Source organism: Pinus tabuliformis, chromosome 8, assembly GCF_031772625.1.
Source record: "Pinus tabuliformis cultivar Carrire ecotype Pingquan chromosome 8, CPIR1, whole genome shotgun sequence".
NCBI lineage: Eukaryota > Viridiplantae > Streptophyta > Pinopsida > Pinales > Pinaceae > Pinus > Pinus tabuliformis.
Window position 1 is genome coordinate 503,701,645 of NC_142294.1, and position 16,033 is coordinate 503,717,677.

Genomic DNA, 16,033 nt, shown 5'->3' on the forward strand with positions numbered 1-16,033 from the left:
AATTATTTTTACATAGTGTCGAGGCTTGGAAGCGCTCGACAAAATAGAACTACCCCTTTACAAATAGAAGTTGGGGAAACCAGTTACAAAGATCAAGAAACCAGATAAAAGACATAAAGAGAGACATGTTTTGCCGAGAAGGAGAACTGAGCCAGCACAGAAACACAAAATCATTGCAAACCAGCACATAATGTGTCACCAAATCCCCAGCTGGAAGCCAAAAACAGTAGGACATTAGCACTGAAGCTTGACCGTGAGCCTGAAACAGTAGCCGAAACAAAAAAAGGAGGCAAACCCAGGTGGCGCTACTCCTCCTTTGTCGTGCCATGGTTCTTCTTCTCAGCCAGACCTGCACCACCAGTCCTCAGACCTTCATTGCCGCCCAAGTCGCTGCCAGGGATTGCCATGGCATGGCTTGCTTCACCATGAGTCCCTTCCTCAGCAGCAGGTCCTGTATCTTCAAGGGGAGGAAGATTTTTGAGAAAATCCTCCTGTTCAGAATTCTCATTTTTCCAATTCTCCAAGCTGTCTTTGTCCGTGGAATGCTCACTGCTTTGGGAAGGATCAGGGGCAATGCAGGCCAGAGGGGAGACCTGATTTTCCTCTTCTGAAAGAATAATGGTGATGTGAGCAGTAATAAGGGGCCTATGCAAATTACTTTGAAATTTAAAGTGTGTGGTTTGGAAGGCACTGTTTGGAATAGGCTTACAACCAGAGCTTAAAGATGGCCCAGCTTCATGGACGGGGGAGGGATTGAAGGGTTCCGACATAGTTTCCATAGCATGACCGGCTGGGGGATGCAAGCGACTGTCACGACGCCCCCCTGAACGATGCCTCTTGCCCGAACGAACCATGATGACAGACAAGAGGTAGGGCACGAATAGATTATAGACAGGAGAGCCAACAAAACAAAGTCGGTTGAGGCGAGAGGGATGCCCAACAGAACTTGCCAAAGACCACAGAACTTGCAGACAATAACACAGTGCATGAATCCAAAACAGGGGAGAACTTACCCTTGATAGAGTTGGCTTGGAGCTCGTGGCGTTGAACCAGAATCAGTCCATCACCAACAACCTCTGCAAACCAGGATCCGTTGCTGAGGGATTGAGCACAAGGCATGGTGAAACAGCTATGGAGCAGCATGATTATAACGGAGGGAATGTTGTGTCGATCAGCGCAGTGCATAAATGCGAATTCTCCAACCGATCTAGCATTAATAGCTTTCCCCAGCTCGCATGAGTTTAAGTCCCAGGAAGCCACGCTGCTCTGCAGCTGGCAGTACCGGACATTAATTCCTTGCATGGGAAACAGTAAGGGTGATGGTGCCACCCGCATCCGGGAGTATTTCTTCGATCTCAGGCATTTCCTTCTGCACAAGATTATTGAAGTCTAGGAGTTGAGATTCAGAAATTAAATTTGCGAGTGATCCAACATGTAAATGCCGCCCACATTCAACTCCCATATTAGCCAAGAGGTCCGCAACTTTGTTCCCGTCCCTCCGAATGTGTTTCAAGGAGACCGCTCTGTGGGAGGAAAACCAGCGCTCAATATGCAATAGCCGTTGTGCCATTCTCCAACTGTTACTGACCTTGGAGGAGGGGGAGCCCTGTAGAATTCTCGAGACCATTTGGATGATAATTTGAGAGTCTCCCTCTATTAAAAGAGGGAAGAGATTCCTATCTTGCGCTAAAAGTAGCCCCTGCCAAAGACCTTCTAACTCCGCTGAGTTATTGGTGTCCCACCCTTGTGAGCCTAAGAAGGTTATGATATGAGCTCCCTTATAATCTTTGAAGATCCCTCCAAAGCCAGAGTTCCCTGGGTTACCCTTTGATGCACCATCAAAGTTTAGCTTATACATGTTCATGGGGGGAGGGAACCATTTCACCATTGAGGGACCTCTCGGAGGCTTTGCTCCTTTGATCAACTGTTCTTGCTTTCTACGGAAGTTCCAATTATTCCATATTGTTTGTTCCTGAGGGATAGTGGGGAGATCCTCTTGGTACCATGTTTTAAGAGATATGGTTTCTTCAATGTTTTGATTGATGGTTTTCCATATGTCATCCAGCGTTTTGGAGTGATTTTTGAAAATTCTACCATTTCTCTCTTTCCATATGGCCCATATAACAAATCCTGGGATGAGCTTCCAGAGAAAGTTCAGGATCTTACTTTGAAAGGGGTGGGGGTCCCAGTTGCGTATTGTAGCAGTTATATCTCCATTGGCTCCTCCTTCTTTTTGACAACGGAAACTGATTTTTTGCCAGAGCTTGTGTGCCACCGGACAGTGATACATGAGGTGTTCAATGGTTTCCTCTTCTTTTTTACAGTTGGGGCATATGGAGGGTCCACAGAAGTTTCTTTTTCTCAGATTGTCCCATGTGAGAATCCTCTTGTGACAGAGGAGCCAAAGAAAGGTAGACACTTTCGGCCAGATGGAGGGATCCCATATTTTGCTCCAGAGCGGGTCTAGCCTCATTTGTTCCTTGATAAGTATATTGTAGGCCTCTCTAGTGGAGTAGGTTCCCTTTTCTTCATATCCCCATCTAAGAATGTCTTTTTCCTCAGAATGCTGAATTTTCCTTTTTATTAATTCTGTATCCAGAATTTGTTGGTCTTGCCTCGTCCCCTGTCCTATGATCTGAGTCGCTTTGAGCCACTCTCTGTAATCTTGGTGTGAGGTGTTGCACCAAAAATTCCTCACCGTGTTTTGGGGGTGCATATCCTGTTCCAGAGGTGCATTTGGTGGGAAAAGGTCCCTGAGTTTGGGCAACTGTTGCCAAGAGTCGTCCCAAAATCTGGCGTGATCACCATTCTTCACCTCCCAAAAGTTGTGCTGCTGTATGAGGTTCTTGTGCTGTTTGGCCGAGTTCCACATGATTGAGCCATTGCTGGTCTCTGATATTCTGATGAGTTCCTCCCTTGGACAATTTCCCACATATTTGGCTGTCCATAACAAGGCCCAAGGAGTGAGAGGTTCCGAAAGCCATTTCCACCAGATTCGAGCCCCCATAACAACATTGCTGTGAGTGGGGTCTCTTAATCCGATGCCGCCTCCTTTCTTTGGAAGGTAAGCGATTTCCCATTTAACAAGAGCCCACTTGCGCCGAAGTCCACTGCTACCCCAGAGAAACGATCTTTGGATAGTTTTGAGTTCTTTAAGAACCCATTTGGGAGCCGCAAGGATGGAGAAGAGGTATAAAGGCATAGCTTGAAGGACAGCTTTAATCAGAACAAGACGGCTAGCCATGTTAAGAGATCTGTGAGTCCAAGAGGAGAGCCACATTTCTAGATTATCTAGGAGGGTTCTCCAGGAAGAGTGCTTTAAGCCAGAGGCTATGAGCAGAGCGCCTAGATACGAGGAGGGAAGTTTAGCAGAGGAGAAGCCTAGGATGTGTAAAATGGTTGACTGAGTGACTGAGGGAGTATGAAAGAAGAAGATTTGAGATTTGGAGTGATTTATGGAGGCACCAGAGGCTTCCGAGAAGTCCGTCAAAAGAGTTTTGAGTTGTCTAGCCTCTTGGACTGAGGGATGCCCGAAAAGCATATTATCATCAACAAATTGTTGATGGGTGAAAACAGGGGAGTTGTGAAAGGAGAGGCCTTTGAGATGGAAAGCTTGCTGAGCATGTTTGATACTTCGCCCTAAACCCTCCGCCATAATGACAAACAGGAAAGGGGAGAGGGGGTCTCCCTGCCTGATACCACGAGTAGGATGAAAGGTCGCGGAGGGTATGCCATTAATTAGAACAGAGAAGAATGAGGATGAGATGAGGCTCATAATCCATCGAACCCAGGAAGCATCAAAACCAAATGTTGTAAGAATCTTTTCAATATACTTCCAACTTAGGCTGTCAAAAGCTTTTGAAAGATCTAGTTTGAGTAGCATACCTGGCTTCTTGGAGATCTTCAGAGAATGAATTATTTCATGAGTAAGGATGATCCCATCCGTGATCTGCCTTCCCTCAACATATCCGGATTGCTCAGGTGAGATGATGAGTGGAAGCAGGAGCTTGAGTCTGGAAGCTATAATTTTAGAAACAATCTTATAGATTATGTTGCAGAGTGCTATCGGCCTGTACTTGTCAGGCTTGCTTGGCTTATCCACCTTGGGGATCAGGGCTATAAATGTAGCATTTACCCCTGGAAACATCCATCGGAGAGAGCGAGACTCTTCAACCACCTGCCAAACCTCCATCTTGATTAGGTCCCAAAAATTATGGAAGAAATTAGAGGTGAATCCATCCGGGCCTGGGGCTTTGCCGGCTTTTAGTTGTCGCACTGCAAGTTCCACTTCTTGGAGATCAACAGGCTTGAGGAGAATTTGATTATGCTCTTCTGTAATAAGTTTGGGAATATTGCGGGTAATTTTTTCTATGGCCTGAGATCTGTCTTTGTTTGGTTCTCTGTGCACCTGCTTAAAGTAATTTAAAAGTTCAGTCTCTATTTCTTCATGATTTTCCACTCTGATGCCCTGCTCATTTTGAATATGTGTTATATTGTTATGCATCCTGCACTGGATTGTAGTGCTATGAAAGAATTTAGTGTTTTTCTCTCCATCTTTGAGCCACCTGATTCTTGATTTTTGCCTCCACAACGTTTCTTCCTGCTTTTCCTTTTCTGCTAGTTGCATTTCAAGGGTTTTTTCCTGTTCTGCCAGGTCCTCTGATCTGCCCATTGTGATGATCTTCTGTTGTAGCTGCTTCATTTCCAACTCAATGTTTGCTTTCCCCTGAAAAATATTGCCAAATGAAGTGTGATTCCAGTGCTTGATCTTACCTTTTAGGTGCTTGAGCTTTTGTTGGAATTGGAACATTTTGGAGCCTGGAGGAGGATGGAAGCTTTTCCATTCTGTGTTGATTAATTTGTGGAAGTCTGGGTGGGTCATCCAGAAGGCTTCAAAGCGGAAAGGCCTGCGGATATTGTTTCCTGGTCGAGACCACTGGAGGGAAATGGGCCAGTGATCAGAACCCGTGAAGGGCAGGATGGAGGCCGCAAAATCACCCCCAAGATGAATGGCATTGTCAGAGAGTAGAAACCTATCCAACCGAGAAGCAATTTGCTGGTTCCCTGCTCGTCTGTTGTTCCAAGTAAATACTCCATTATTGGAAGGGAGGTCGATAAGCCAGTTATTCTGGATGAAGTCCTTCAAGAGCGATCCTTCCTGAGAACTTCTGCATCTACCCCCTCTCCTTTCTTCCAGTCTTGTGATCATATTGAAGTCACCTCCTGCGATCCATAATGGGTTTTGTTCTGGTTGAGAGCCGAGATGGAGTTTAGGATCTCCGCTTTTCGAGATGTTTCCTGTGGAAAATAAACATTAGTTAAGAGCCCATGTTGGTTTGTGCCTATGATATGAAAAATTGCCTAGAGGAAATTCCTGTGTGCATGAAATTTGTTGAGCACGATGGCTCTTGAGTCCCATATAACGGCTAGGCCTCCCGAGGCACCATCCACATCTACTGCTATGTTATGACTCCCGGGCCAGAATTTAGCAGCTAGTCTATCAAGTGCATTGGAATCACATTTTGTCTCTTGCAAGAATAAAACCTGAGGGTTTTCTTGCTTTATCATGTTTTTAAGGATTCGGGTTTTCCTGGGGCCATTGAGCCCTCTTATATTCCAAGAGATTAACTTCATTGGGAAAGAGTGTTTTCAGGACGATAGTACTTGGTTAACTTGGCATACCTGCCTGATTCCACTAAAATTTGACCAACCTTGATTGTTCTCTGAAGAATGGTTTTCCTTCCTCGCTTTTTGATATCTTTGGTTATGAATCGACCATCCCATGGGCCTCCTGTCTGTATACCCAAATATTTCTGCCTCTGCGCCTGAGATAACACTTCTTCCAGGTTCTTAAGTTGTCCTGCCGGAAAGTTGTCGAAGTTGTTTGTGGTGCAAGCTTTTTCTAGACCGGGAAGGTCCAGATCCCCAATGTCTATTGTTTCCGTTTCTTCTTCCATAAATTGAGCACTCCATAATATTTCTTTTTTCTTGTCTGAGGTCGAAGCCTCCTTACCTTGAGTATCTGCTTGTGACATTGTGGGTTTTCCTTCCTTTGAATGGTCGCCGCTCATTGATTCTGGCTCCGGTGGATTCATTTGCATTTCCATCTAGTTGGATAAGGCACCAAAACTATTGCTTGTTGATGGCCCAGGTTGATTGCTTTGCGCTAACTTTAGTTTTGGAGCATGTTTCTTGTGGGTTTTCTGGCGATTTGTGACCTTGATGAAGCCACTTGCTTCAGAGGCTTCCGGATCCGAGGCGGGAGGGGGTTTCTATGTTAGAGGGTAGTCCCTGAATAAATTCCCAAGGGCATGACATCTTCGACATCGAAAGGGCACATGTTCATAGTCAATCGTTTGTATCCATTCAATGTCAAAGTGAGAAATGCTTACCGCATCTGGAAGAGCCTGATTGAGATTCATATATACGCAGATTCTAGCATAAGAAGTGTATCTGCATGTTTTCGTTTCCTCCGCTATTTTGACAAACTCACCCAGGGTATTTCCTATCGCCTGTAGGGAGTCTTCCTCCCAGTATTCCACTGGAAGCGAGTATAAGCGGATCCACACCAGAGCCCAGCTGAGGTCCTCCTTATCTGGGTTGAAGCGCTCCACCCATCCTCTGAGAAACAAACCAGCTGCATTGAAGAAATAGGGCCCGCCATCAAGAACCCTATTTCTGTCCTCCAAGCAGTTGAAGATAGCAGTGAAGAACCCTTTCGGCCCCAGCTGCAGGGTGATATGCCCCTTAGGGTGCCATTTCGCATTTATCCAGCTTCTTAAAGCTTTTTCGGTTGGCCACAGACCAATGAATTTCCCTATTAGAGCATGATCTTTCATGAACTGGATCCTCGCATCGATTCGATGGCCTGGTAGTTCTACCCTTGGGCGAACAGAGGCCACTGGTTTGCATGTAGCAGAGTGTACTTCTGGTGACTTTTCATCTTGTCTTGCCTGTTGGCTTTCCGGAACTTCATTTTTCTCATTCTGATTTGTAGCTCCCTTTCCTTCCTCATTCAAGAACTGTTCATTGTCGCTTTGTGGGGGAGGTTCATCGCCCCCACCCCCCCCCCCCGGCTGGGGCTCCATGAGGTTGTGTACCCTCAGTCCGTTGAAGAGATGGACCTGAATCCGTCAGTGATTGCAGAATGCTGCAGATTTACAGAGCCTGCCGTCACTACAGATGTTCAAACCCTAGACTGCAGAGCCGACCTCTCCCCCCTCACTTCTATTACTAATAAAGGGAGATATTAGCATTCATAATCTAATTCAAATGTTAGTTGATGACATTTTCATCTATTATGAAATCAAACACTTGTTCATAGTAAAACCTTCTTATGAGAAGTATACTGATGCAGATGAATTGTATAGATAGATGATGGATCTCAATTACCCAACAGATGAAGAATGGGAGCAGTTGGTCAAATTTTTGCAATAAATTCAGCTTATCAATGTAGCATATTAGCAACAGATCATAGTTATTAAGAATTTTGAGCAACAAGAACAGAGCAGTTTCAAATACATTGAACCTGAATGCAAAAATTAAGTGCAATTGCAAACATTTTTGGAGCAATTTTCTGAGAAATTTTCTATTTTTAGTTAAAAGTAGTGTTGCGAACATCTCGATAACTTCCCAATTTTATCTCGAAATCACAATTTTTTTTCCTAGCTTATGTTTTCCGATTTTAACCGATATTTTGATGGTATCTTGATTTTGTTGATGTTTGCCAATTTTGATCGATATTTTCCTTACTTTTACAATTTTTTTGTTCTCTGAACCCTTGTCGATTTATCCAAATGTCGATGTTCACAACATTGGTTAAAAGTTGTTTAAACATTATCCAAAGCTTTGGATAAAGAATACTTTGACTGTAAATATTTGAGAGATAGGATATTTTGTAAGGCACTCTATATATACCTTATTTTTTAATAATAAAGGGTTGATACCTGGAGAAAGATTTTGTAATATTTTTATTATACTTTCAACATGGATATAATCAAAATCCTATGGTTTTCATTCATGACAACAATTGTGTACTTGTGAGTTCTTCTTGTAATTTCATAGTCTATTTCTGTGTATATTTGAGAATAGTATAGGACATTGGGAAGGGCTAGATTGAGTATCAATCTCCCTAACGTCCCTCTACAAAGTTAAGTTCACAACTGAGTTAGAAATTGAACAATCTGTTTAATTTACTGCCCAAAAATTTTTAGATTATTACTTCTATGTTGTACTTGGATATATTTGTGTTAACTATAGAGGTCCATCTATACATCTCTACTCTTATTAAATGATTAAATATTCAGGGTGAATCTTTAGCCTTCTAAATTCCTCTCAATTCCTCACATTAATGATTTGGCTCAGTTCTTTAGCCAATGACTGTCTACAAAGATACAATATGGGGGATCAAGAAAAAAATTTGAGAAGCACAAACATAGGTAACATCGGATTGAGAAGTAGATGTTGTAACAATAGATGATGTAACAACACATGCCATAACAACATGCCAATGTTAAAATTTGCTGAAAATGTTGTAACAGTTGATGTTGTAACACTCATTACTATTGAAAATGATGAAATTGTTGTAAAATTTAATGCTATTACAATTACTACTATTGAAATGACTAAAATAGTGGCCATTACAACAAATGTTGTAATAGAATATGTTATAAAAATGGTTGTAATAGAAACTGAAACAATGACCATTACAGCGGATGTTGTAACAGCATATGTTGTAGCAATGGATGTTGTAACAGAAAATGTTGTAACAATTGAGGGGTTAGAAATCCATTTCATCCTACTTGTCAAATCTTGAAAGTGGGAAACCAAAGACATGTTTCTGCCATCCAATACTACACCAACACTTGGGGGGTCAAGAAAACAAATTGAGAAGCAAAAACATAGGTAACAGTTGATTGAGAAGCAAACATTGTAATAATGGATGTTGTAACAACATATGCCATAACAGATGTTGTAACAATGGGCATTGTAATCATAATCCATTACATCTTTCTTATCAAAGCTTGAAAGGGGGTAGCCAAAGAGGTGTTTCTTAGTAACTTTGAATTTGTGTTACTCTTATTCTGCGACATGTGTAATAAAGTTGTTGGTCTCTTTCATTAACAAATTTATCAATGTCGTGTTAATAATTGAGATACCTGTGAATTTTATCTAAGAAAGCTTAATGAATCACTTTGTAGTCTTTGCATCTTATTTTCTTTCATTTCATTCTCTCTGTTGTAGATATAATGCATAAGGTTTGTTTAGCCCTATGTTTTAAACCTCAAATTTCTTTATGTTCTTCCCTCCATACTACGACATCAATTTTAAAGGATGTAATCACATATAAGTAGGCCAGTTGAATTTGTTCATTAATTTCTCCAAAAACTAGTTCACATTGTATCTATAGGTCTATCATCACCTACCCCATTTTTCTGATTGTTTTAGGATTAATAGGGGTCTGATAGAGCCAGAATAGTGAGCAGGCTTGTGTTGTAGTCTAGAATGTAGGAATAATTCTGTTTTGAAAAATCACCAAGTTGTGTGCTAACCATACTCCCCATAAGACTAGAAAAGGAAGTTTCCTATAGAGTTTCAAGTCCTTTCTTTCAAACTAGAACTTCAAAGTTCAAACAGGCTCTAACATAGTCCTACATCATAAATGTTCCTATTCTAATAGTCATGTCCCTACATATTTGATTCATTCATTCAATATATATATCATTACAAAAAAAAAACCTCAATACATCCTTCATCCTACCATATTGCAAATAATTTCTAACACAAGTGCTAAGAACATAGTTACCGATCAAACGCGAAAGTGAATTGGTACCCGTTTTTTTGAGGTAGCAAAAAATCACCCGATTTTGAAAAATGGTGATGCCAGAATACACTTTTTTTTAGCATATTTTTGGCACTTTACATTTTCTTATGTATCAAATATGAACATTTTTTTTCCGATGTTAATGATTTTCATGCTAATTTTGAAAAGTGTTATTGCAACATCAACACATTTTTTTAAATGTTAGTGATTTTCATGCTGATTTTGAAAAGTGTTGATGCAGCATCAACACATTTTTTTAGAAGGCTTATTTTTGCCACTTTAAATTTTTTCATGTATCAAGTGTGAACATTTTTTTTTGTTAGTGATTTTCATCTTGATTTTGAAAAGTGCTAATAAGCATCAACCCTTTTTGTTTAGAGGGCTTAGTTTTTACACTTTAAATTTTCTAATGAACTAAGTGTGGATATTTTTTTTAAATGTTAGTGATTTTCATGTTAGTAATAAAACATAAAAATAAAAATAAAAAAACATGACCAAAAAAAATCAAATACTATATATATATATATATATATATATATATATAATAAAATAAAAACAAAACAAAACAAAAACTATAAAAATGTAAAAACAAAATTAACTCGTGAAAATTAAAAAAAAATGAATAAAAAATTAACGAAAAACAACCAAAAAAAATTAAAAATATCAAAAAATAAATAAAAAATGAAATTTTTCCAAAAAAAAATAAAGAAAAGCAAATTAAACTAAAAAAACATCTAAAAACATTTTTTTAAGTTAAAAATAAAAAATAAAAATTAAGAACCTCATTAAAAAAACAACTTAAAATAACTACCAAAAAATTTAAGGAAAAAAAATAAAAAATTAAATCAATTAAAATTAAAATTTATTTAAATTAAATAATTTCAATTAAAAAAAATTAAGAATTATTTTTTGAAATAAAAATTATAAAAATAAAAAAATAACATAAAATAAAATCAAAAAAATAACCAAAAACATTTAAAAAACAAAATTAAAAAATAACACAAAAGAAAATTAAAATAACAAAAATAATAAAATTAAAAAACGAAATTAAAAAAAACAAAAAAACAAATCAAAACAAAAACAAAAACAAAAAACCATAAAAAAACAAAATAAACAAAAACAAAAAACCATAAAAAAAAACAAAATTAAGAAATAACATAAAAGGAAATTACAAAAATAACAAAAACAAAAAAAATTAAATTTTAAAAATTTTAAAACAAAAAAAAAAAAAAAAAAAAAACATTCTTATAAACATTTTTATTTTAATCATTATATATAAACCAACAAATAACATAACTCAAAACTATGCCATGCCCAAACTTAAAAATATTCTAATGCCAAACAACTTTTTAAAATACTAAAACATTTTATTAATACATGTTTATATTATAATCATGTTTAATTTAATATGCCAGGAGAATCGTACATAAAACAAATCAATTTAAACTTTTACCTGTATGTATGAACAAATATCAACATAAATATTAGCTCTATTAATAAGAAAAACAAAAGCAAAAATATATGATTGAAATTTTTTATTATAATAAAAACAATACCCCACTTCCATTAATTCCATTAACTCAATCAACCTTTGTCACTATTTCAACCAATCTTATACCTTTCTCTAAACCAAATTAATCCCATTGGTATGAAAATTGAAAGCATGTAAACCCAATTAATCTCATTGGTAGGAAAATTGAAAGCATGTAAACCCAATTAATCTTATATAGCTTGAGTGAGCCTAATGGTTAAGAGCATGTGTTTCCTCCTAAGAGGTCACAAGTTCAAAACTAGAGAGGTAGAGTATGTATGTTTTTGTAGAGTATATATTAATTTAGCAGTCAAATCGCTGCGTCCCACTAACAAGGAGGTTTTATACACCAATTTGGTGTTTGGCTTCGCTGTGACCTTAAAAATAGATATTATTATTATGTTTTTCTTAACTAAAATCCGTTGAATAGATCGACCTTTATAAAGCTCTATAACGTTTATAACCTAACATAATGAGCGTCATCCTTCTATACAATTAAAAGTAATAATACACGTTAATAAATTAATTAAGTTTGATTTGTTTTCAAATAATGGAAAATCAAAATATTTACGCCGTAAGGCGTTCCCTTCTGAAATCAACTTTGCTCTCTGCCTACGTGTCATTACTTTGCACCATTAGATGATATGTTAGACGATTGAGCCATTTTGAGTCGTTAGATTATGTTGAGTAGCTGCAACTCCTTAACTGCCTGAGCAGCGCATCGGCTTCGTCTCCTTGGGTATTGTATCGACGGCGGGGAGAAGATGTTGGTGTACGGGTATATGCCCCAGGGGCCGCTGAGTCTGCATCTGTTTGAATGGGCAGCGGCGGGCTAAAGCCGTTAGAATGGAAACAGAGGCTTAACATTGCCCTCGATGTCGCCCGCAGAGTTGAGTACCTGCACAGCCTTGCACAGACGAGCTTCATTCACAGGTCGGTATTTCCAATCGGCTATCGAAATGAAGGTATATTTATATCAATTAATCTTTTGCAGATTCGTGTTGGGTTAATGATTTGAAATATTTTATATCAAATTCATGGTTAACCATAATTTGGATTTGCAGAAAATAGTGTTGAAATCGACTATGGAAGATGAGAGAAGCAAGAGAAGAGCCATGAAGGCCGTTGCAGAAACCGGAGGCACGAATGTGCATTGCCTGCTTCCACCACAATATTTTATTACCATTTACAATATATTTAGGTATGTGATTTACGCTTACTAATGTTTCCCATGTTCTGTTTCAGTGGTCTCCGTTTCTGTGGACATGAAAGAGGGAAAGATAACTGTGGTTGGAGAAGCAGATCCTGTGTGGCTCGCAACAAAGCTGAGGAAAATAGGGTTCAGGGCAGAGTTAGTAAGCGTGGGTCCTGCCAAAGAAGAAAAGAAGGAAGACAAAAAGAGCTGATAATTTGTTAACAGCTTCAAGCCCAATTCTATGTTTTATATAATTCTCATAGCCAGAGTCTGTTAGGCACCTCTCATTCCATGGTGAGAGTTTGATTTTAAAGGTGTATGTAGGATATTTTATTGGTTAAGTTTTATATATTTCTCACCACCACAGGGACTTGCGCTCAAAAGGTGTATACATATATTTCCATTTTGTACAAAAAAACGGAATTTGGCATTTCAGTGATCTTTGTGAGATTGGTCCTTCAAAATTTCTTAGATTAATTCCTGACATATTAATATGTATGCTAAAGTTGAATTAGGCACTGTTAAAATCCCATCATCGAATCAAATTTGCATTGTACAGCTTCCCGGGTGTATGATACAGTTGAAATCAGGCAACGGGCCGTCAAAACGACCCACCCAATAACATCATATTGTATGGCTTGCAGTGAAGCGTAGCTTTTTAAAAGTTAAAATTCATTGATGTTTCAGTATGTTACTTTGTAAAGATAAATATATCGAAGGTTAGGTATATTCTTGTTTCGTTATAATGGGCATGCATGAATAGCATATAGTTTTTAACGGTCTGTTCTCATATAAATCAACTTTGCTCTCTGCCTACGTGTCATTACTTTGCACCATTAGATGATATGTTAGACGATTGAGCCATTTTGAGTCGTTAGATTATGTTGAGGTAGCTGCAACTCCTTAACTGCCTGAGCAGCGCATCGGCTTCGTCTCCTTGGGTACTGTATCGACGACGGGGAGAAGATGCTAGTGTACGAGTATATGCCCGAGGGGCCGCTGAGTCTGCATCTGTTTGAATGGGCGGCGACCGAGCTGAGGCTGCTAGAATGGAAACAGAGGCTTAGCATTGCCCTCGATGTCGCCTGCGGAGTTGAGTACCTGCACAGCCTTGCACAGACGAGCTTCATTCACAGAGATATGAAGCCCTCTAATATCCTTCTGAGCGACGACATGAGGGCCAAGGTCTCGGATTTCGAGTTGGTCAAGCTGGCCCCTGATGGAAAGCTTTCTGTTGAAACCAGGCTAGCCGGCACTTTTGGTTATCTGGCCCCTGAAAATGCAGGTATGCATGGAATCACTCCATTTCAATCCATTGCCCTCGATGTCGCCCGTGGGAAAAAAAAATTGTACCACACTTGTCCTCATTCCTGCCCTTTGTATAGCTTTGTGAGAGAAAAAGAATCCCAACTTCGCATGATCACAGTAAAGCCCACAACCTGAATAAAAGACCTGTTTCTTGTACCGTTCTTTCATAAATCTGCATTATTGCAGTAAAGCCCACAACATCGGCTTCCCCATATATTTCAGAAATCAGTCCTTATCCTAGATTACGATTTAAAATACTTTGGAATGCAGTGCCATCGAGAAGATAACAGAGTCAAAATCAATAGAAAGGTGAGGTGTTCGAATATCCATTACATAATTTATTCCAGAGATGCCATTCTCATGTCACGGGCTGACTCGACCAATAGAGTCGTGGGTAAACAGGAATGCAAAGGGCGTACCCATTGGGCAGATACAACGAAACCCTTGCAGCGCAATATCTCGATCAACCATTAAAATACTTGCAGTACCATATGCCTTGACCAAGAACAAAACCCATTTAAAATCTGATGTATTTTGAATATCCATTGAGCATATTCGGAGAAGCCCACTTTCGTAGGAGTTCTTCAATCATTCAGCGTTTACAGATATATATACAGCGGAGAATATAAAGGATAGATATACATTGGAGAATATCAATGGTAGACATTTATGCAGAGAACTTGACAGAGTTCAAACTCTGTGTTTTGATTGGGCTGCAAAATGGAAGCAATCAAACAGCACTCATTAATGTTATTTGTATTGGTGGCGTTCAGTTTTTGTATATCAGTTGAAGCAGGAATTACTAGCAGATATGTGCGTAGGGTTAACGATAATGTGGATATGCCCATGGACAGTGGTGCTTTTTATGTCCCCCCTGGTTACAATGCTCCCCAACAGGTAATGCTGTCTCTTCTTCTTCTTTGTTATTTTCAACTTGAATGAACAGTCTAATTTTTTAAATGGCATCTAAGGAAGAATCAGCTGATGTTTAGGGCTTTGATTTTACCAGGTTCATATCACTCAAGGAGACTATGAGGGTACAACTGTTATTGTCTCTTGGATTACACCATCAGAGCCTGGAACCAGTATTGTCCTGTATGGCCCTGAGGAGTCCAAGTACACATATGCAGCATATGGTATTATGACCAAATATATGTATTATAATTATACATCTGGATTTATTCATCATTGCACTCTGAGGAATCTAGAGGTAAGTCTTGCAATATAGTTTTCCTTCTTTTGCTCAGAAAATATGGATTTTGAAGGGTTAATTAGTGTAGACAAACAGTATTCAAAAGCAATTTGATTTATGCCGGAAAGAAAAGTAGGGTGCAGGGTCCATAAAATGGTTTTAAAAATGCAACATAGTTTTGCCTGTAGCAAAGTGAATAATGCATTTATCCCGGAAGGGTAGCATGATCTGTCGAATCCACTTGCCTCTTTGTTGGTTCTCTGTTACGAGCCGTGAGTTTAATTTTTTGGGTTTACCTAGGTTAGGCTTAGATATTCAAGTAAAAGGTCTACCTGGGTTAGGCTTAGATATTCAAGTAAAAGGTCTACCTGGGTTAGTCTTATATTCAAGTAGAATGGCTTCTACGTGTTTCTTATACCATCCTTATATGAATCTGCATTATTTAAGTGAAGTTAAACATCCTTATGAATCTGCATTATTGAAGTAAATTACATAGCTTGAATAAATAGGAACAATTTTTTGTACCATACTTGTCCTCGCGACTTTTTTTGGTATTTTTTCTGAATAGCAAGTGGTTTTTTTTTCCTTTATCAATCTATGCACAGATTTCTCCCACCTGGAACAGTGTACACAGTTATCCCACCCTAAACTGCAATAACATATGTGTGCAGCTATTTACAAATTAGCAATGGAATTAAGAATTCTGGCAAATTCACGGAATTTGATTTAGAAATATAAAAATTTATTAGAAATATTTAAAAATGGTATTAGAGAGTTGATTTTTATCTACTATTACACAAATCTGCACCCTCTAGCACAAAATCCTTACAAGGTACTGAGCTTAAGTGTAACATGGAAGAGTTGTCATTATCACCTAGAGATATACTTCCTTTCTGTTAAGTTTAGCCGAACTGAACTTCTATACGTATGCAAAGTGTGAAATGTATATGGTTTATAACATATCATCCGTGAACAAAAGATTTA

At 38.7% G+C, this 16,033-nt stretch overlaps 2 protein-coding genes and 1 pseudogene across 2 annotated transcripts; all 3 read left to right on the plus strand.

Annotated features, from left to right (window-relative positions):
* The first annotated feature begins 12,189 nt into the window (after positions 1–12,189).
* LOC149236294 (uncharacterized) lies at positions 12,190–12,803 on the plus strand. Its single transcript, XM_089461544.1, has 3 exons — positions 12,190–12,319; positions 12,419–12,555; positions 12,600–12,803. Exons 1-3 carry the CDS (start codon positions 12,230–12,232, stop codon positions 12,769–12,771), a joined length of 399 nt encoding a protein of 132 aa, XP_089317670.1. The 5' UTR covers positions 12,190–12,229; the 3' UTR covers positions 12,772–12,803.
* A 730-nt stretch (positions 12,804–13,533) lies between these two features.
* LOC149236295 (receptor-like kinase TMK4 pseudogene) lies at positions 13,534–14,144 on the plus strand (annotated as a pseudogene).
* Positions 14,145–14,470: 326 nt separating this feature from the next.
* LOC149236296 (purple acid phosphatase 2-like) lies at positions 14,471–15,181 on the plus strand. Its single transcript, XM_089461545.1, has 2 exons — positions 14,471–14,754; positions 14,867–15,181. The coding sequence occupies exons 1-2, from the start codon at positions 14,578–14,580 to the stop codon at positions 15,083–15,085; spliced, it is 396 nt and encodes a 131-aa protein (XP_089317671.1). The 5' UTR covers positions 14,471–14,577; the 3' UTR covers positions 15,086–15,181.
* Positions 15,182–16,033: the final 852 nt, after the last annotated feature.